General features: G+C 42.4%; 1 protein-coding gene across 2 annotated transcripts in view; it reads right to left on the bottom strand.

The window, feature by feature from the left end:
* NEDD4L (NEDD4 like E3 ubiquitin protein ligase) overlaps positions 1–23,733 on the bottom strand; it is a 757,870-nt gene that overhangs the window by 424,015 nt on the left and 310,122 nt on the right. For both annotated transcript variants that reach the window (XM_030192990.1, XM_030192991.1), the window contains exon 3: positions 755–836. In XM_030192990.1, the coding sequence (XP_030048850.1) occupies positions 755–836 (82 nt within the window). The remainder of the gene's footprint in view (positions 1–754; positions 837–23,733) is intronic.

Raw genomic sequence — 23,733 nt, 5'->3', positions numbered from 1 at the left:
GAGTACCAGCACCTTTTTCGCTAGAAAAAATTCACTGGTGTGCACTAAAGAGGCAAACACGCCTTTAGCACTGCTTAGTAAACAGGGCCCTAAGTCTGGAGTTGATGGTGGCAGAGGAAGATACAGATATAGAGAGAAATAAGAGAAGAAAGGCAATAGGCTGCAGAATGAATACATTTGTAAGGTAGTAAAAGAAGTTTTCAACAGCAAGTGGAAATGAACAGAAGCCAATGAAATGATCTGAGATGAGGATTTCTGAGCATAGCAACATTGGCCAAAGACAAGTCATGCAGCAGACTTTTGAATGGACTGAAGGGGTGAGAGATGTTTTCTTGGGAAATCTCTATGGAGCAGGTTGCAGTAGTCTACGCAGGAGATATAAAGAATGCGGACATGGGATTTGGTAGCGTGTTCAGAAAGGAAGGAATGGATTTTGGTGACATTATAGAGAAAGAAACGACAGATATTAGAAAGGTATGTGGGATATGTGTGGAGCAAGAGGAGTCAAAACTGACCCAAGATCATGAGATGAGGAGACTGGGAGGAAGACAATGTTATTCAAAGAAGCACAGAATGGATGAGAGGTGGGTTAAGGGGGAAAGGTAAGAAGCTCAGTCTTGGCCATGTTCAGTTTCAGATTGCGGTGGGATATTCAGCAGCAATACCAAACAAGCAGGCTGAGACTTCAGCCTGGATTCCTGATATAATCACTTAATACAACACCAGACTAAACGTTACAAAGAAACAAACCTACCTTTTTAATAGTTTTTGTCTGCACCAAAGCCAGCTCTCTGTTTTCATCCGCCACATACAAAGACAGTTTCACATATGGGTCACTACAAAAAAAGAAAGAAAGAGAATTTGTACACCGATATGCTTCTTATCTGCTCCATAATTTGTAGAATAACTTTGCAAGCCTTTGCAAATTCTATTTAATACCAACAGCAGCTTCTGTACACAAATGGTAACATAGTAAATGATGGCAAATGAAGACCAGCGTGGTCCATCCAGTCTTCCTAGAAAAGTGGCCAGGGTTGTATCAGCCACTATGTGCAGATTACCTCCTTCACGTCCCCCTCCCCCCCCCCCCCCCCAACAATACTTAGGGTTATAACTGCTGCTTCATGCAGGTTACACCCATGCCTCTTATTAAAAAAAAAAAAAGAATACGTGTGAAAGTTAATTATGTTGTGCTTAAAGTGGAATTACACAATCAGTAGTAAAGGGTATATTTCTGTAATGTGCAGACATATCTTTGCCAGTTCAATTACAAATACTCCAAACAATAGCTGCCCTTCCCACATTCCAAATCACAGCCAGGATTTGTATCCAAATGGCTACGAGAGAGGAGAAACGGTGGGGTGAAAGCTAAGTCCAAGCAAAATATTTTCAGTTTTTAGCATTATTTCCATTTTTGCACAAGACACCGCAGTTCAGTCTTCGCTAATGAATGGCTTAGAGTTGCGGAATGAGGAAAATGCACCAAGAGATTGTGTAACATGATTAATATTTCACGCCCTGGCTTATCTTTCAGACTCAACTGCTTAACATTCTTCCAAAACGACAAACAGGACATGACAATTTTCTTGCACACACTGCAATGAAATCTTATGACTGAATGCAAATTTACTAAAGGCACAGCTGTGTGTTCTGGTTCAGTGTTGCATTTCATAACAGAGAGCTACATTACTTGCTTGAAGGTAAAAGCTGAACTCGGCAGTATTATTTTTAGTGCTTCTGTGTTGGGATTTTCAGCTACCCCTGGTGGTACTAGGCAGTAAGTGAATACAGAAAAAGAAAAACCCTTTGAAATAAAGCAGTCTGGATGTTTATTCAAGTGCAAAATAGTTTTCAGATCAAACCTACCCCCGAAGAAGAATTACCCTATTTACTAAAGCTTAGTGCGTGCTAAGGGGGTCTTTTACAAAGGCGCGGCAGTGTTCTTAGCATGTGCTAAACACTAGAGGCGCCCATAGGAATATATGGGCATCTCTAGCATTTAGCGCAGGCTAAAAACGTTAGCACATCTTTGTAAAAGGACCCCTAACACACTAAATGCATTCTAAATGCTAAGAAACCCATTTTATAGCTATGGGCTTCTTAGCAGCACAGATCTGCAGACAGAATGAATACTATTCATTTTATTTGAATTACTATTCATTTTATTTGAATCAATAAGTTAAAAATGACTAACTGCAACAAGAATTCATAGCTCTCATACTTTGCTAATTCAAAATGTGTACCATTCTTGGGCATTAAGATCTCTACCAGAGAAAGCAATAGGAGGTCCATTAAGAATATTACAGCGTTATATCATATGCCAGTGTATTAAATTTCTGAGGTGATGAGCAGAGTAAGAAATGGAATATTTATTTAAAATATTTATATTCTGCTCATTCCACAATACATGACAGATCACTATTATAAATGTATAAAATCACAATTCACAAATTACAATACAATAAGACAATAATATGAGAACTACTTTCCAATAAAATCATCGGAGCAATAAAATACATATTATCAAAAATGGGCAAAATCAAGAGAAAGCTTTATGAAACAGATATGTCTTAAGTTGTTTTATAAATGATGTAAGTGAATCTACTTTACTGAGATCCAATGGTAATGAGTTCCATAGTTTAAGGCCAACTACCTGAAGAGTGGATGACAGGAGACCAAGGAGGCTGATAGCCTTTGTAGAGTTTCAGTGTAGTAGGCAAGGTGAACGGAGCTTCATTTTTCAATACATAAAAAAGCACTACAATTATCAAAATGTGGAAGGACAAAAACTATCATTCAACAGGAAAATACCACTGCTTAGCAAAAGGCCCCTTAGATTGTGAGCCCACTAGGGACAAAGAAAGTACTTGCATATAATGTGTACAGTGCTGCATATATCAGGTAACACTATAGAAATAATAAGTAGCAGTACTGAAAAGTATGATCTTATATATACACACACACATATGTATATATATATACATATATATGTATATATATATATATATATATATATATACACACACACATATATATATATATATATATATATATATATATATATACACACACACACACTTCTACATATAAACTCACGCTCAAAAAGCTGCAGCTAAATTATTAATAAATTACCCTTTATGCACTAGGCATTTCAAGTACCAAAACAAAATTATTGTAGTAGCTAAGATAAATCAGAGACCGAGTCATATTTTGTTGATTTTTTTCCATTATAAGAAAAAAACCTGTGAAAACATATTTCTCGTTAGTGATGAATGTCTTTCAAGTGCCAGTCATCAGTAAAAAAAAATGTTCACTCTCTCTCCCCCTCCCCTTTTCTGACATTTACTTTTAAGCACAATTAGGGTAAAGTCAATACATAAGTTTATTCATGGCAAAGTACCCTCAGGGGGTCTTTCTCAGTTTTCTTTTTCCCTTTGTGTTAGAAGAATGTGTGCGTTTCTCTTCATATCATACCAGGAGCAGCATAAAGCAATATTGGATTGTATGATATAAGGATCAGCTGCTTGCATGACCTCTACTCTACAAAAGGGAACAGAGAAAGTAGGTAATTTTCAGCAAGCAGGAGGGAATATGGCCAAACAGCAGTGCCATCGAATCCCAAGACACATCAGAAAGAAGAGAGCTGTAGAAGAACACACACTGCAGCAAAAAGAAGGAAAGAAAAAGAAAAAAAAAAAAGTTCCCCTCTATAACTGGAAATGCAGGACAACTACCAAAAGATACCCCAAGGAGGGTTAAAAAAGAAATAGTTGGCTCTAAGGGGTTAAGACAGCAGGGGCAGCCAGTACAGTACCTCCTGCAGACAGCAAGGTCCAGGAACTGTCCTCCTCTATTGCCAAATCTCAGTTCTGCACATTGTTGCCTACTGTGACAATGCTTGGCATAACCTTCCTACATATTCACCATGACCCTATTCTCTCTTGTCAAATTCAAAACACGCCTCCTTTAGAAATTAAACCTACTTTTACCACATATGGCTTCAATTCTTAATTACTTTTTCAATACTAAACAGATGAATTTCATTCCAGGCAATGTCTGTTAACCCCCCAAAAATATATCTATATTAATAAATCCCACTTTGAACGTTCTGAAGCTCACTCCAAGGCAGAGAAGTACAAAAATCCTGTACTCTTTGTAGGCTAGGACCAGTCACCCTCACTCATAGACCCGCCCTCAGCCACGCCCCCATCTGTACATAAAACGCTACCTCAACATTCTGAAGACACCCTGCTGAAGCCATCTGCAAAATCCCTAAACAGTTCATGGTGGTGAAGCCATCCAACTCACCATGTCTCTCTGCCCCGCCCTCGAGGGCGGAACACAGAGAGTAAAGGGATCCATAAAGGCACCCCTACCAACTGGCAACCCCCTCCAACAAACAATGACCCAGGCAGGGGGAGTGTTTCCGTACTCCTCCCCCTGCCTAGGAATCGCTACAGACTGCTGGCAAACTTCCCTAACCAAACGACCACAAAAGCCACCCGCAACCCCCCCCCCCCCACACAAACACACACAAACGCACACACACAAACACAAACACACAGAAACACACACACACACAGAAACAAACACACACACACAGAAACACACAGAAACACACACACAAACAGCCTCGACGGTGCACTTCTAAGTGCCCCCCCCCCGCATCGCCACAACAACCCGTGCAACGGGGCATCAGAAAGCCCCTACCCCCTTCCCTCCTCGCCGCATCACCCAACCCCTCCCCCACCGCTTCACCAAGCCCCTCTCCCCCCCCCACATCGACCGCCTCGCCACCCGCGACCGCTACTACAAACTCTGTCCGGCGGCTGCTGCTGCTTCTATTCAGCAGCAGCAGCCTTACATAAAGAAAACAAAAAAAAAAACCTCCTAAAACGCAACTCCGTGGAGAACCATTTCACATTGGCTGACGTCTCTGTAGCCGCTCCTCCTCTCCCTTCAACGTCAGTGCCCCTGCCGGAAGACCCCGGAGAAACGCCGAGACGTCAGAGGGGAGAGAAGGAGCGCATGCTGAGACTTCAGCCAATGTGAGATGCTTCTCAACGGTGGTGCGTTTTAGGAGGATTTTTTTTTTGTTTTCTTTATGTACGGGCTGCTGCTGCTGAATAGCAGAAGCAGCAGCCGCTGGACACAGTTTGTGTTAGCGGTTGCGGGTGGCGAGGGGGTTGATGAGGGGGGAGGAGCTTGGTGATGTGCCACGGTGGGGGGGGGGGTCGGGAGATGCGCGAAGGGGGGGAACAAGGGGCTTTCTTTGGGTGCTGCGCCGGCTGGGGGGGAGGAGGGGTCTTGCTGGACATGGGTGGCTGGAAGGAAGCAGGGGGAGGGGAGGGGAGGGTCGCTGCACATGGGTGGCTGCAGGGGGGGCAGGGAACAGGGAGATGGGGATGGGGCTCCACACACCACATGGGTGCCTGCAAGGGTGACAGGGGATACAGGACGGACACTGCAGGACGGGCAGGGGGACAGAAGGGTTGGTGGTCATCAGGGGGGACAGGTGGGTCGATGGACATGGCTGGCCAAAGGGGGGGGAACAGGGAAAAAGGATAGAAGCGTCCTCAGACATGGGTGGCTGCACAGGAGAGGAGGGTCGCTGGACATGGGTAGCTGCAGGGGGGGCAGGGGAGAGAGGAGGGATGCTGCACATGCGTTTCCTGCAGGGGGACAGGAGGCATGCTGAGGGGGGGCCTGAGACCACATGGGTGGCTGCAGGGGGAGCAGGGGAGACAGGAAGGACACAGCAGGGGGAGAGGAGGGTTGATGGGCATGGGTGGCAGCAGGGGGATGCTGGACATGGGTGGCTGCAGGGGGAACACGGGGAGAGGAGGGTCGCTGCACATGCCTGGTTGCAAGGGGGCAGGGGAGAGGGAGGGGGTGAGGGGGTTCTTTCACACCATACACGCAATCACTCATTCTCTGTCTGTCACATACACTCTCACTCACACACTCACTGACTTTGTCCCTCTCTCTCACACAGTGTCACACAGAAACACAAACACTGTCTCTCACACACTCTCTCTCTCGCACAAGCACATACACTCTGTCTCTCTCTCTCTCACATTCTCTCTCTGACACACACGCTCCATCTGAAACATACACTCCAAGGAAAACCTTGCTAGCGCCCGTTTCATTTCTAACAGAAACGGGCCTTTTTTACTAGTATATCTATATTACAAAAAAAAAAAAAACCCACACATTCATAAGTACATAAGTAACGCCATACTGGGAAAAGACCAAGGGTCCATCGAGCCCAGCATCTTGTCTACGACAGCGGCCAATCCAGGCCAAGGGCACCTGGCAAGCTTCCCAAACGTACAAACATTCTATACATGTTATTCCTCGGATTTTGGATTTTTCCAAGTCCGTTTAGTAGCGGTTTATGGACTTGTCCTTTAGGATACCGTCCAACCCCTTTTTAAACTCTGCTAAGCTAACCGCCTTCACCACATTTTCCGGCAATGAATTCCAGAGTTTAATTACACGTTGGGTGAAGAAAAATTTTCTCCGATTTGTTTTAAATTTACTACACTGTAGTTTAATCACATGCCCCCTAGTCCTAGTATTTTTGGAAAGCGTGAACAGACGCTTCACATCCACCTGTTCCACTCCACTCATTATTTTATATACCTCTATCATGTCTCCCCTCAGCCGTCTCTTCTTCAAGCTGAATAGCCCTAGCCTCCTTAGTCTTTCTTCATAGGGAAGTCGTCCCATCCCCGCTATCATTTTAGTCGCCCTTCGCTGCACCTTTTCCAATTGTACGAGGGTGAGCCAGGCAGGGTCATCCCGAGGGCTGTATGGGCACTGTAGCTGCACAGCATGCATGGGAGATGGGGGGGGGGGGCAGGGACACAGAAATCTCCCCCTTCCATTGTCTCCCTTGCAGGGAAGTGGGTGGGGGGCATTAGGTAGCTCAATTCCAGCTCAGAACACTCCTTGGAGGGAGGAGAGGGGGCATTTGTGTCAAGAACAAATATATCATGGAGAAGGGAATAAAGAAGAAATAGGAGGACAATTATGTAAAGGTGTGCCTGTCTGGAGTCTATTCTGTAAAGGAATGTAGGTACCACCTTTCAGTTATAGAATACTTATGCAACAGGTAAAATGCATGCATATAACTTAGATGTAAAAACTTAAACCAGCCATAAAGCTAGTATAAATGCTCATACATAGATATAAAGTAATATAATGTGTTAATTGTATTCCATCAACTGCCAACAAAGATTCAGAGAGGATCACAAAACTGGAAAACAAACAAAAAAAAATAAATCAAAACAGATTACGGTAAGTATTCCCGAAAAAGGTAAATCTTCAAGGAATTCTAACAGGAATAGTAAGGCGGCAACAGTTCTCAATTCCTTAGGTAAAGAGCTGAAAGTTGAACAGCCTTATAACAAACTAAAATCTCCAAAAGGTTTTTCACAAATGCCCTACTGAAGGAAAAAAAAAAAAAAGATGACTCACTTGCTCTAGAAAACATGGAGGGGCATAATCGAACGGCCAAGTTTTCATGAGGGCGTCCTCGCAGGACGGCCCCCGCAAAGGGGCAGAGAAACCTGTATTATCGAAACAAGATGGGCATCCATCTTTTGTTTCAATAATACAGTCAGGGATGCCCAAATCTCCACATTTAGGCCGACCTTAGAGATGGTCGTCCCCGGTTTTTGGCGAAAATGGAACCCAAGGACGCCCATCTCAGAAATGACCAAATCCAAGCCCTTTGGTCATGGGAGGAGCCAGCATTCGTAGTGCACTGGTCCCCCTCACATGCCAGGACACCAACCAGGCACACTAGGGGGCACTGCAATGGACTTCAGAAATTGCTCCCAGATGCATAGCTCCTTTACCTTGGGTGCTGAGCCCCCAAAACTCCCCACAACTGTACACCACTACCATAGCCCTAAGGGGTGAAGGGGGCACCTACATGTGGGTACAGTGGGTTTCTGGTGGGTTTTGGAGGGTTCACATTTACCACCACAAGTGTAACAGGTAGGGGGGGGGATGGGCCTGGGTCCGCCTGCCTGAAGTGCACTGCACCCACTAAAACTGCTCCAGGGACCTGCATACTGCTGTCATGGAGCTGGGTATGACATTTGAGGCTAGCAAAAACTATTTAAAAAGTTTTTTTAGGGTGGGAGGGGTTTGGTGACCACTGGGGGAGTAAGGGGAGGTCATCCCCGATGCCCTCCGGTGGTCATCTGGTCAGTTCGGGCACCTTTTTGAGGCTTGGTCGTAAGAAACAATGGACCAAGTAAAGTCAGCCAATTGCTCGTCAGGGACTCCCTTCTTTTTCCCATTATTGGCCAAGGACGCTCATCTCTTAAGCACACCCCAGTCTGGCCTTCGCTACGATGACACGTCCCCGTGAACTCTGGTAGTCCCCGCGACGGAAAGCAGTTGAGGACGCCCAAAATCATCACTCTACATTCCTTTATTCTAGGGCTTCCTTTGAAAGAGACTCACCTCCCAAGGATTTATGCCTCAGAGGTATTTAAATGTCTATCATATCTCCTCTTTACTGCCTTTCTTCCAAAGTATACATAATGAGATCTAGAGGTCTTGTCACCATATGTTATTTACTGAACACTGTTAACCATTTTAGTGGCTGCTGTAACATGTTTTCAGGAAGCAGACTGCTAAGAAGGCAAGTTTCAAAAGATGATCAATAGTGAAAACTAATAAGGATGATGAAAACTAATGCACTTAAAGATTGTCCATATTTATCTCAATAATAATAGATTTACATATTGTATCACACTGTTAAAACATAAGGGGATGCACAGGATAGGGAAAGGGGATAGGATTTAATATACCGCCTTTACTACTACTACTAATCATTTCTATAGCGCTGCTAGACATACGCAGTGCTGAACAGATTATATGCAGGTACTTTTTCTCCCTAGAGGACTCACAATCTAAGTTTTTGTACCTGGGGCAATAGAAAGTTAAGTGACTTTCTGTGGATACAATCAAAGTGGTCTACATATTATATACAGGCAGTGGCGTAGCAAGGGGAGGGGCGGGAGGGGCGGTCCGCCCCGGGTGTCAGCTCAGGGGGGGTGCTCCCTGCCAGCTCCCCCCCTCGGCGAATCGACACCCCCCCCCCCCCGACCAGCTCCCACACCCTACCTTTAAAAAGAATATCGGAAGGCGAGGCGCAGCGCCTCGTGGCTGCCCTGCACGTAAAAGAAATGTGGACCATCGGGTCTTCCCTCGCTCTATCTGTCCCGCCCTCCGCTGATGCAACTTCCTATTTCTGCAAGGGTGGGACAGAGAGCGAGATAAGGCCCGACGGTCCACATTTCTTTTACGTGCAGGGCAGGCGCGAGGCGCTGCGCCTCCCAATATTCTTTTTAAAGGTAGGGTGCGGGTGCGAGAGCTGGTCGTCGGGGGGGTGTCATCATGCTGCACCCGGGGGGGGTGCAACGGCGAACTGCCCCACCCCGGGTGGCAGCCCCCCCTGCTACGCCACTGTATACAGGTACTTATTTTGTACCTGGGGCAATAGAAGATGAAGTGACTTTTGCCCACAGTCTCAAGGAGCTGCAATGGGAATATTGAACCCAGTTCCCCTGGTTCTCAATCCACTGTTCTAACCAACAGGCTACTTCTGGAACAAAGAAGTTTGCAATCTAATTTTAAGCATAGTAATTTAGGGGGATTTTACTCACATGTGTTTGGCAGGTATCATCCATTTTTCAAGCGAGGGCCAATGGAAACAGTTACCACACACTAAACAGTCACATGCTAATTGCTTTGTGTACTGTTAGGCAGCAACCGGCTGAGCTATGGATGAAGAATAAGTGTGAACAGCAGAAACAGCATGCAGTATTTTACCGCTTACTAACTGTTGAGTCTGCTGATAGCACAGAAGCCCTTAGAACCACCTCAAGAGGCAGCCTTAAGTAAAGCTATTCTATTGGCAGTGCCTAGTATGGCCATACCGCCTCCCCGCCCCCCCAGACAAAAATAATCTAACACCCATGATGACTTCACCCCCCTTCTGAACGGCAGCCCCAATCTTCCCATGACAGCCCTCTCCACCAATCAAAGTCTGCCCCCAAACACATATCCCCCCCCCCCACGCCTCCAAGACCACACCTTTAAAAAGATAGTGTCGGTCCTGAGGGTGGCTACTAAAATGGTCAGTGGTCTTCATTATAAAGCATATGGGGACAGACTTAAAGATCTCAATAAGTATTCCTTGGAAGAAAGGAAAGACAGAAGAGATATGATAGAGACATTTAAATATGCACGTGGAATAAATGCACAGGAGGCAAGTCTCTTTCAATTGAAAGGAAGCGCTGGAACAAGGGGGCATAGGATGTAGGTGAAAGAAGATAAACTCAGAAGTAACCTGAGGAAATACGTCTTAATGGAAAGGGTGCTGGATTCGCGGAATGGCCTCCTGGTGGCGTAGTGGAGATGAAAACAGTATCTGAATTAAGATAGCTTGGGACAAGTACATAGGATCTCTAAGGGAGTGACAGGGAGAGTAGATGGTACGAGACGGGATAGGCCATATGGTCTTTATCTGCCTACATTATTCTATGTTTTAAAGGGTATTATCCAACCCAGCCCCCATAATTCTACCACACATTTACTAAGGTATCCTTGGTGATACAGTGGCATTGCAAGAGTGATACCTCTCCATTCCTGTGCCACTGCAACCCTGGTTCAACATGGCAGCTATGTCTTGTACTACTACTTTGAGCATCAAGTTATTAAATAAGGCCTTATTTGGCATTGCTTCTGTTTCAGCCAGTACAACACCAAGGATATCCCATTAAGTGCTAGGGATCTGGATAATGCTCGCATGGGAGAGACTTATCACTGGGAGGGAGGGATGGATGGATGTCTGCATTGGGAGGATTGTCTGATGATCAGGTTTTCAAAATATATTTTTTAGCACTGGGGCCAGCGTTATGCATCTGCACTGCTAAAGCATTTAACTCAGACAAGTACCATAAGTTGGTGCCCAGTGCACTAAATGTAAGACATTTTTGGGTTCAAAGATAAATATATTTCCTGATATATCAAGGGAATCACAGACTAGGAGGTGTGAACTCTTGGCTTTTAAGCCAAGAATCATTGCCCTAGGTGGGACCTTCCTAGAGCGATTCCCTTGTAAGAGTTTTATTTCCTTATTACTTATTTGTTGAACCCAAGAAATTACAAGAGTTTGTGGAGTTAAAAGAACAGATGAAGAACCCTCTGCAGCAACTTCCTTTAGTTACCACTGTACCGGCTGCAATTACCGATTAACCTTCCTCCCTCAGAAAATATGAATTTGTAAGATTAACCACTTGGTGTTTTTCTTATTTTCTTTGAGTTTGTTTTCCTGATCTTGGATCCCCCAATTGTGGACAATTATATATACAGTGGGGGAAATAAGTATTTGATCCCTTGCTGATTTTGTAAGTTTGCCCACTGACAAAGACATGAGCAGCCCATAATTGAAGGGTAGGTTATTGGTAACAGTGAGAGATAGCACATCACAAATTAAATCCGGAAAATCACATTGTGGAAAGTATATGAATTTATTTGCATTCTGCAGAGGGAAATAAGTATTTAATCCCTCTGGCAAACAAGACCTAATACTTGGTGGCAAAACCCTTGTTGGCAAGCACAGCGGTCAGACGTCTTCTGTAGTTGATGATGAGGTTTGCACACATGTCAGGAGGAATTTTGGTCCACTCCTCTTTGCAGATCATCTCTAAATCATTAAGAGTTCTGGGCTGTCGCTTGGCAACTCGCAGCTTCAGCTCCCTCCATAAGTTTTCAATGGGATTAAGGTCTGGTGACTGGCTAGGCCACTCCATGACCCTAATGTGCTTCTTCCTGAGCCACTCCTTTGTTGCCTTGGCTGTATGTTTTGGGTCATTGTCGTGCTGGAAGACCCAGCCACGACCCATTTTTAAGGCCCTGGCGGAGGGAAGGAGGTTGTCACTCAGAATTGTACGGTACATGGCCCCATCCATTCTCCCATTGATGCGGTGAAGTAGTCCTGTGCCCTTAGCAGAGAAACACCCCCAAAACATAACATTTCCACCTCCATGCTTGACAGTGGGGACGGTGTTCTTTGGGTCATAGGCAGCATTTCTCTTCCTCCAAACACGGCGAGTTGAGTTCATGCCAAAGAGCTCAATTTTTGTCTCATCTGACCACAGCACCTTCTCCCAATCACTCTCGGCATCATCCAGGTGTTCACTGGCAAACTTCAGACGGGCCGTCACATGTGCCTTCCGGAGCAGGGGGACCTTGTGGGCACTGCAGGATTGCAATCCATTATGTCGTAATGTGTTACCAATGGTTTTCGTGGTGACAGTGGTCCCAGCTGCCTTGAGATCATTGACAAGTTCCCCCCTTGTAGTTGTAGGCTGATTTCTAACCTTCCTCATGATCAAGGATACCCCACGAGGTGAGATTTTGCATGGAGCCCCAGATCTTTGTCGATTGACAGTCATTTTGTACTTCTTCCATTTTCTTACTATGGCACCAACAGTTGTCTCCTTCTCGCCCAGCGTCTTACTGATGGTTTTGTAGCCCATTCCAGCCTTGTGCAGGTGTATGATCTTGTCCCTGACATCCTTAGACAGCTCCTTGCTCTTGGCCATTTTGTAGAGGTTAGAGTCTGACTGATTCACTGAGTCTGTGGACAGGTGTCTTTCATACAGGTGACCATTGCCGACAGCTGTCTGTCATGCAGGTAACGAGATGATTTGGAGCATCTACCTGGTCTGTAGGGGCCAGATCTCTTACTGGTTGGTGGGGGATCAAATACTTATTTCCCTCTGCAGAATGCAAATAAATTCATATACTTTCCACAATGTGATTTTCCGGATTTAATTTGTGATGTGCTATCTCTCACTGTTACCAATAACCTACCCTTCAATTATGGGCTGCTCATGTCTTTGTCAGTGGGCAAACTTACAAAATCAGCAAGGGATCAAATACTTATTTCCACCACTGTATTATTGAGAGAAAATGTTTTTTCTTTTTCCTTATATTAATTTCTGTTTTTCCTTACATTTACATGATAATTGTGAATGTAATTAAGTAAAATGATAAATAAAAAACAAAACAAAGTAAATATGTCCCTTACTCATGTTTATTGGCTGATTGGTACTGGAGAAACTCAAAACTAGGTTTTCAAGTTCCACAGAGATAGACTATCAAATGATATTTAAGATTCTCTCTACTACATTTTATTCAATGCTTAATTTTATTCTTTGAAACACAATTTGACAACAGTTTCTCTTACTGACAGGAGGGCAACATTTCATGAAAGCATACTCTCTTCTGGAGAAGATACTCAAATTTCTGTCAGGCGAGACTCCTATCTGCCGAGAGAAAGCCAAAGATGGAACAACCACCATTTCTAGCTCCTAGACAAATAAAGGATGAGATGTCCCATGAGCAAAGAGGAGTACAAGAAGATAAACAAAACTGAGACAAGAATGTTGAAGGTAGATGTTGGGACAAGATGAACACAAAAGAAAGGAAAATAAGGCATAAAATGGGAAAGAATAATAAGTTATAGCAGAGGTAAGAAAAAACAAACCTGTAAAAAAAAAAAAAAAAAACGCTAAGTCAAAACCAAGGGAAAGACAAAATTGAAAACACAAAATATATTTAGAAGATGATACAACAATAAAAGCAGAGATAGCAAAGAAACAAACAAAACCAGATACAGATTAATGTTGGAAAAATGTATGCTTCATAATATGCATTTATGTAGTAAATCTTGGCCATGTTAAGTACCTACTCAGTCCAGGATATTACAATTTAAATGTGCAGCCTCAATGCGTTATACTATTTAAAGGATCAACAAAAAAGGAATATTTCTTCTGTAGACACACATTTTTTCTAGAAAACTTGTACATATTAAATATACTAGCCATAGAAAATGTCATTTCTTTTTTAAATTATATTCTTCTATTTGGATTAGCAAACATGTAAATTATGAATACAACACAGCCAGGAAAACAAATTCTAACCACTAACCCACACTGGCAGTCCTAAAAACAAGTGTGAAGGAATTTGCAAGAAATAACACAATCCAGACCTGTATTAATCAGGAACAGGCTTAAAGAAGTCAGGACAGAGGGAGAGGGTTAAAAATTAGGCCCAGTGTTGAGCAAAGGGGTCCACACAGGAAGACTTTCATCCCCATCTTACATGCAGAATCTTATAGACTTGCCAACACATAATGCCAAAAACTCCTCCAGATACTTTCTAAGATTACACTTCCCTAAATGTAATAAAATCAAATATAAAACTATCCACAATGCTGGTTTTTCATACCAACCAAATGGAACTCTTTACCCAAGCAACCCCATCAAACTGAAGACTACCTCTCATTTTGAAAACTGTTGAAAACTAATCTGACAAGTTTGATCGCTAACAAAAGAAGTAGTTAACCTTCAAATTAAACCTGCTTAAAAAAAAATCAATAAATTATGTCTGTATTCACATTCAAGCTTCAAGTTTAATTAAGACTTTCAATCGTGCCTACGGGAAGAACCATCGAGGCGGCTTAAAATTTAAATTATAAAAGTGTGACAAAAAGACAAATATTTCTAAAGATAAAACCCGATACAAATAGGAGGAGGAATTCAAATAATAAAGAAGGGAAGGTTAAAACATCAGGTTTATTTGATTGTGTCTACAGCCACAGAAACCCAATACGAGAAGATTAAGGAGCAGAAAAAGCATCCTTAAAGAAAGGTTTTCAGTTCAGTTTTAAATGTTTGCAAAGACCGACATGTTATATGATCTGCACTTCATAAGTACATAAGTAATGCCACACTGGGAAAAGACCAAGGGTCCATCGAGCCCAGCATCCTGTCCACGACAGCGGCCAATCCAGGCCAAGGGCACCTGGCAAGCTTCCCAAACGTACAAACATTCTATACATGTTATTCCCGGAATTGTGGATTTTTCCCAAGTCCATTTAGTAGCGGTTTATGGACTTGTCCTTTAGGAAACCGTCTAACCCCCTTTTAAACTCTGCCAAGCTAACCGCCTTCACCACGTTCTCCGGCAACGAATTCCAGAGTTTAATTACGCGTTGGGTGAAGAAAACATTTCTCCGATTTGTTTTAAATTTACTACATTGTAGTTTCATCGCATGCCCCCTAGTCCTAGTATTTTTGGAAAGCGTGAACAGACGCTTCACATCCACCCGTTCCACTCCACTCATTATTTTATATACCTCTATCATGTCTCCCCTCAGCCGTCTCTTCTCCAAGCTGAAAAGCCCTAGCCTCCTTAGTCTTTCTTCATAGGGAAGTCGTCCCATCCCCGCTATCATTTTAGTCGCCCTTCGCTGCACCTTTTCCAATTCCACTATAACTTTCTTGAGATGTGGCGACCAGAATTGAACACAATACTCAAGGTGCGGTCGCACCATGGAGCGATATAACGGCATTATAGCATCCTCACACCTGTTTTCCATACCTTTCCTAATAATACCCAACATTCTATTCGCTTTCCGAGCCGTAGCAACACACTGAGCAGAAGGTTTCAGTGTATTATCAACGACGACACCCAGATCCCTTTCTTGGTCCGTAACTCCTAACATGGAACCTTGCATGACGTAGCTATAATTCGGGTTCTTTTTTCCCCACATGGATCACCTTGCTACCTGAATTTTGTTGTTACATTTCTAATTACCTGTTATATTTTATTTACTTATGCATTTGTACCCCACATTTCTCAATCAGGTAGCTGGTTCAATGTGGCTTACAGGTTACATAATGTATACGTTACAGTAGCCGTTAGAAGTTAGATTTATCATTGAATCGTGTGCTGTTAACGCTCTGGTATCATGGTGTGACAGTTGGTGATCAAGAATATTCTAAAGAAGTGGGCTTTCACGTGTTTTCAGAATGCTAAGTAATTTTCCATACTTTTGAGGGCTTTTGGTAGTGGTTCCATGTCATGGGGCAGATGTATGTGAAGTTGGTATGAAGATTTGTTATATGTAATCAGAACAAATTGTTGGTTCCATACTTGTTACTTTGTGAGTCAAATTGAACTTTAATTCTATTTGAGATAATGTGGGATATGTCATAACACATACCTATGGGAATGCACTAGGATTTTCCCCCTCATTCTATAACAGGCCACATACAGTTACGCTTCAATATGCACATTTAAGTTATAGGATACTGGCACATATGCATGTGACTGCTACAGTTACTCGTTTAAGTGCTAGCTGGGTGCTAAGCGGTAATCTAAAACTTTAGTGCAGAAATGCAAGGGGGGTGACACATGGGTAGGGCATGGAGGTGTCCAACAGTTAGACGTGTAACAAAAAATACTCTCAATTACATTCAAAACTGAAGCATTTAGGCATGTACATTTATGCTTGCTGACATAAACATGCCTGTTGGTACATAATTACTGACATTCTATAATAGTGCTCAGATGCTGCTATAGAATTTGCACTCAGTATCTTGGTGCTAAACCTTTGGAGTCCTTTATAGAATTGCCCTATTTTTGTGTGTAATCCTGAACCTTTTTCCTTTTAAAGCCTGCAAAGTTAAGCCAGGTGCTGAATGCATTTCAGCTCTTGAATACAGAGCTGTATGTGTTCAGAACCTAGAACCAGACATAGTTGTCACAATGTATTTCAACAGAGATTCCAGACCCCAGTCTCTCATTCAGCAGCAGGTAAGAAAGTAAATAGAATGTTAGGTATTAATAGGAAAGGAATGGAAAGCAAAAATAAAGGAGTTATTAATGCCTTTGTATTGCTCCATGGTGCACCTCACCTCAAATATTGTGTGCAATTCTGGTCACTGGGAGTGCCATCTCATCTCTCTTGCCATGTCTTCCTCCTTGATCATGTGACATTACAGAAGAAGCAAGCAGCTGCGCATCAGACCACTTCCTCCTCCTCTGCTGGCCTGGGCCTACTGCTTATTTGAACCACATGGGACTGAGTACAGCTACATAGTTCAACTAAGCAATTGGGCCCAGGCCAGCAGAGAAGGAGGAAGTGGTCTGATGCGCAGCTGCTTGCTTCTTCTGTAATGTCACATGATCAAGGAGGAAGACATGGCAAGATGGGTGGCAAGGAGCGAAAGAAGAGGTAGAGCAGGGGTGGGCAACCTTGATATTTGAGGGCCACAACCCAGTTGTGTTTCCAGGATTATCACAATGTGTGTGCATGAGATCTATTTGCATGCAATGGAGACAGTAAGGTAAGTGGTCAGGCCTTAAGATTGGGGAGATTGTGCACAAAAATAGAACAAATAAAGTATTCAGAATTGTTAAATATGCGCAGAATTCTTCATTTTGTTCTGAATTCCCTCAGGAGGAACAGGTAGGGTTCTCGCTGTTTGTTGCATAGCATTAGTGATTCTGTTGTACGACGTTTGTTACATGTTTGTTGAGATTAGATTTTCTTCAGGTTTTATATTCACAATATGCTTATTAATGGAGAGATTGTATGTTGCTATTAATCAGATGACAGGAAAATAAGAATATTTTTTATTTTTTTTGTGTTATAACTTCCATGAAGAAATGTCGTCGTAATTACGTTCTGCATCTATTTGGTGGTGGTGGTGGGAGGGGGAATTTAGACTTTTGTGGATGTTTATATTTAACTCTGAATTGCTACATATACCATGTCAGACTAAAGATCCATGAGGGTCATGTTTGCAGTGTGTCACATACGCATTGTCCCTCTGGTGTGTCCCAACTGAAAAAAGTTAACATCATTGCTCTGAGACTTCTTTGTGAGTACTTGTGCTCTTCATCCCAGGCCTTTCAGGTGTTCAGCTAGGTCCTCATCCCAGACCTTGTAAATGTTCAGGTAGGCCCTGGTGGCTTTCCCTGAAGCAGTAGTAAAATAATGTTCCTAGTGGTGTGCTTGATCTGATTCTTTTTAACATTTTTGTGAAAGTTATTATTTAAGTCTCTAATATCCCATTTAGAGTGCTGGGTACAATTCTGGAGACTGCACTTGCAAACAGTGGCTGAATACTAAAATGGTTAATGGCCTTTGTCATAAAGCATCTAGGAAAAGACTTAAAGATCTCAATATGTATACTTTTGTTCATTCTTTGGGGGGGGGGGGGGGGTCTGCTTTTTCTCTCTGGAAAGGGAGGTAAGAGTTTGCCTGATGTTCACTCCAGTGGAGGTCGTAATGGGAGGATTTTTTCCATAGAAGCATCTGTGGGATCTCCCCTCCTTTATCCCCTTTAAGCCATGGGGAGATAAATGAATGTAAGAGGCAAAATAAGCACTCTAATAACCTAATGCAGAATTTTGGTTTTATTTTGGATGCATTGAGAAAGACCCAGGAAGTTTACAAACTTTCCTCACATGGCTAAGGGTGGACAACTTCAGAGAAAGGGGACAGTTATATGGACCTGACTCAGTCATGTGTAAGGATATATATGTGTTACTGTTGGGATTTGCCAGAGTGCCTCACCTTTGCTTTGGAGCAGTTGAGCTGCAGGGTATAGCAAGACTCCTGTGTGAGGGATTTTTATTATTATTACTGTTTTGAGAAAGAGAGAGAGAAAGAAAAACTATCAACAGAAGTTTAACAGGGTTTATTTTGGAAACCTATAGACTGCAGTCAACCACCTGAGGCGAGAAACTGCTGCACTGCATTCCATCTAAACAACTTTTAGCCTGTCTGCTGACTGTTGCTGGAAGATAATTAGAAGGATTTGAGAGAAAACGGTCCCAGGCTGTCACAGGAAAAGCACTGGGAAAGGCATACTCTCTGGTCCTAACAGATATATAAAGGTGGCAAAGATAAAGAATTCTAAATTTTTGTTTTACCTCTTGGACTTTAATAACAACTGTTGCTACATACTTGAAAGACTGTCTTATAATCCAAGTTCACAGGACCTCAGATCTGAAGGGAGGTCTCCAACCTCAGCCATATCCCAGATCACACTGGCAGGACCTGTGCACACTTCCAACCAGCAGGGAGCAACATGGTCTCTCCTGGTTTGATGAAGATTGTCACTGTGAACACATGGGCTAAATGGAAAATCATTACTGTTGCTATTACTACTCATTTAACAGTGAGGGACGTTGGAAGAAAAATCTATACAACTGAGAATAAAAAGTATTTGAACTGTAGCCCCAGCCTAAATAATATCCCAGAGAGAGATTATGACATACTGGGGCTCATTTTCGAAAAAGAAAAGCATGCATTTGGACATTTTCTCACAAAAACGTACAAATCAGAGTTTTTGAAACCTATGTTTCGGACGTTTTTCTATGCTGCTGTTCTGCAGTGCATCCAAATCTCAAGTGGGTGTGTTTAGGGCAGGATTTGGACATTTTTCAGCCATAATGGAACAAAACAAAACTGTCCAGGACTAAAACTAAGATGTTTTGAGCTAGGCCTGTTTTTATAACGAATAAGGCACAAAATAAATGACCAGATGACCACTGAAGGGGATCTGGGGTGACCACCCAATAACACCCAGTGGTCACCGACCCCCTTATACCCACAAAAAATGTAAATAAAAATATGACTTACCAGCCTCTATGACAGCCTCAGATGTTAAAGTGAGGTCTATTAGAACAGTATGCAGGTCCCTGGAGTACTACAGTAGTTGGTGAAGTGCACTACAGAGTGGGGAACTCAGACCCCTATCTCCCTCTACCCTGCCAACACTTGTGGTGTGACCCCTCCCAAAGTCATCAAAACCCTGCTGTACCCACATACAGATGCCCCCTTCACCCATAAGGGCTATTGTAGTGGTGTACAGTGGAGGGTAGTGAGTTTTAGAGGGCTCTGGGGACAAGATAAAGGAGCAAAGGTGAGATGTGTACCTGGGAGCATTAAATGAACAGAAATGCCCTCTAGGGTGCCCCATTGCTCTCCTGGGATGTTAGGGGGACCAGTTTACTAAAAATGCTGGCTCCTCTCAATGGAATGAATCTCTACGTTTTGCACTTATTCGTTTTTGTTTTTCTGAAAATGGACCAAAAAACTGGTGGTTGGGAGGCGGGGATAATGCTGGGCAGACTTATACGGTCTGTGCCCTGAAGAGCACAGGTACAAATCAAAGTAGGGTATACACAAAAAGCAGCAAATATGAGTTATCTTGTTGGGCAGACTGGATGGACCGTGCAGGTCTTTTTCTGCTGTCATCTACTAAAGCACAAAACCTTGTTTGAAACAGTATTTTCAAAAAAAAAAAAAAAGAGAGACTTTTTCTTCAAAAATGATCTTTCCTATCCAGATTTTGGATATTTTGTGCAAAACATCCAAAGTCGGACTTAGTCATATCAAAAATGCCCCTCACTGTGCAATAATAATAGGAAATTCATGTTCTGCTTTTCAACTATTACACACATACCTATATATCCGTGACCCCCCCCCCCCCCCCCTCTTCAAAATACCCATAATTTTCAGCGTGGTCACTACGAGTAGGGAGCTGTTATTGACAGCCCTGTGGCAGAATCACTGTAGGGCCAGGCCATGGGGGCAGGGCCAGTGGGTTAATATAAATCATGAGTGGGGAAAGTTTTAGGTCTTTGATAGCCCACCCTCACCTGGACCCATAGCCCCAAGGAGGAAGCTCTGGGTGCTAAAACAGGAGAAAATTTGTCGCTGTGGTGTTGGAGTGTCTGCACAACACAGAGAGAACCTGCTGTAGAGTTCACAAATGCAGGAACGACTTAGGACGGCCTACAGGAAAGAGTCCTCAGGAGGGAAAAGTTGGAGCTGGTGAGCACAGCTTCTGGCAGCACCCACATTACTCAAGCAGATGGACCCCGATCCGGGATGGGATAGAGAACAAAAAAGTATCCTGTGAGTGGACTATGAGACAAGTAGGACTAGTGGAGCTCACTCACGTGCTGTCTTGGCTGCTCATCCTCAAGACTAAGCTACCAGTAACAGAAGGAAAATAGAGATTTGTGCTTCAAGGGAATGTAACATGGATGTTACCCCATTTCATCTTCCCAGAGTCAAATCGAAAGTGTGTCAAAAAGGGAACTGACAGTCTTGGAATAGTGTATGTGGTAATGATTGTCAACCGAGTTAAATCATGAGGAAAATCACTAAGCACCATGTTTGATAGCCAACTGAGAAAGATTTTGACAAAGAACTGAATTTTGATCCTAAATGTGCCCTGATAACACTGCGAGAAGTTTGCGCTGTGCTACCTGAAGAATCCCTGACTGTACAGTCCAAGTTGACTGAGGTATGAACTGGTTTTTTTTTCAAGTTGTTAATAAAGCTGGTTAAAGTTTTTACAACTGAACCTGCTATTTCTTGAAAAAAAAGTGAGCCCAGAGAAAGAGCACCCTCAGTCATAACACCACATACACAAGAAAGTAATACATACAATATGAATTCTACCTAATTTTGTTTTTGAAATTGCAATGTTTTATAAATTGAATTTAAGTATTTTGTTATATATGCAAAAGCATAAATATGTATGTTTTGATAATTTGCAGTTTCTTAATTGCTTTTCCTAATCCTGGCTCATAGTTTATTTAGATTTATCTTTATTAAAAGCTCAAACAATTTACAACATTATAGAACTCAAATACAACCCCATGAAATACCCCTACTTAATACAAACGCCTCCTAAACTAATAGAAAATTATCTTCTCCCAATCAACATTTTTTTCCTTTTCCATTTAGAAATGTTCTTGCTGACTTCTACAAAGTGTTTGTCTAGGCTTTGTACCTTCTTACTTATCTCATGAATGTAAAATAAAGAATAGCATTGGCAAAACAGGTATACTGTCTAATCTGCCAACATGAGCGCCAATGTATACAAAACAGAAAGTCCAAAAGTCCATGTTTTTCCTTAGTGAAGGATTCTGGGAGTTGTTATTTAACTACCTCAAGAAGAGAGGCCCAAGTAGAAAATTAACTTTTGGCTGCATTTACTGGCAAAAGCGAAAAGAAATCAAGATCTAGTTGCTTGCCTAGGTCAACAAGGTTTCTTTAAAACCAGTTCTTTGGTCTCAGAACCAAAGCACAGTTATGGCTCAGTGCCTTGACAGAGTAGGGACATACAAAAGGAATACAGTAACAACATTCAAATGCTTTCTCTGCTACTCTGGATTTTTTTCAAATGCTGTCAAAATGTCAGCGACAAAGGCCTTGCAGCTTAGTACCACAGCGTAATTTTCAAATAAAAAGAAGCATGCTTGAATTTCTTTCCATCAATCACCTCTAAGGCCTCTATTTACAAAAACACAAGTTAAGATTTGTAAATGCATGTTAACTTCAGAATCTTGGTGATAACTGCAGAGGGTGCTCCAGGCAAGGTGAAAGGTAGCCATGACGGCCACGACTGTGTGCCAACGACATAGCAGCTAACACAGAACGCACTTAACTACACTTGAGAAAGTACAGTTAACTGTTCCATATTATCAGTCAACTGATAGCAGTCAACAGGCACTAATCACACTCATGTTAACTGCAAAGTGATCTTCCCCATCCCTTGCCTGCCCTCTAGTGTGAAATTAATGCAACAATTACCATACGTACGCGTAATTCTATAAACTAGGCATTAACATTCTTGCACCAGTTGTGTGTGTAAATGTTCATAATGCTAGCATATTTAAGTACATAAGTAAATAAATATTGCAATACTGGGACAGACCGAAGGTCCATCAAACCAAGCATCCTGTTTCCAACAGTGGCCAATCCACGTCACAAGTACCTGGCAAGATCCCAAAACAGTACAATACATTTTATGCTGCTTATTTAAGCAGTGGATTTTCCCCAAGTCCATTTTAATAATGATCTATGGGAAGGGAAAGGGAAATGGGACTTGATATACCGCCTTTCTGTGGTATTTTGCAACTACATTCAAAGCGGTTTACATATATACAGGTACTTATTTTTTTACCTGGGGCAATGGACTTTCCCTTTAGGAAGCTATCCAAACCTTTTTTAAAACCCTGCTAAGCTAACCACTTTTACCACATTCTCTGGCAACGAATTCCAGAGTTTAATTACACATTGAGTAAATTTAAAACCAATCGGAGAAAATATTTCTTCACTCAACATGTAATTAAACTCTGGGATTTGGACGGTTTCTTAAAGGAAAAGTCCACAGACCATTATTAAAATGACTTGGGGAAAATCTACTGCTTATTTCTAGGATAAGCAGCATAAAATGTATTGAACTTTTTTTGGATCTTGCCAGGTATTTGTGACCTGGACTGGCCACTGTTGGAAACAGGACACTGGGCTTGATGGACCTTTGGTCTTTCCCAGTATGGCAATACTTTACTTATGTAACAGTAATATCCTCTTCCTCGAAACTAATTAGCATTGCTCTGCTTTAGACACTGCTAGACATTATATCATACATTCATGGCAAGAAAAGATAAGGATATTCCAGATATAGGCATAGAATACATGAAGAAAAGCTTCTCATATTTAGTCCTAGATATCTGCTTCCCTTACTTCAGTCTGCTGGATTAGTACCTTATTTTCTTCCATAACAATCAAATATTTTCTTTAGTAAACTCTTAATTTTGAAATCAGTGAGCATTTTTTCACTTACAGTGCATTCCAGTTGATTCGGTATCAAGACCTCAAAGAACATCTATGCTATCCTTAAGTAGTTGTGAAGAAATAATTTATTTATTTCATAAAACTTGATATACCACCTTTCACATAACATAAATATCAATAGCATTTTTCTTACAATCTTACACCTTTCAGGCAATTTACATACAACTAAATAATTCAAG

Source organism: Microcaecilia unicolor, chromosome 2, assembly GCF_901765095.1.
Source record: "Microcaecilia unicolor chromosome 2, aMicUni1.1, whole genome shotgun sequence".
Lineage (NCBI taxonomy): Eukaryota > Metazoa > Chordata > Amphibia > Gymnophiona > Siphonopidae > Microcaecilia > Microcaecilia unicolor.
This window is presented reverse-complemented; position numbering and strand designations above follow the sequence as displayed.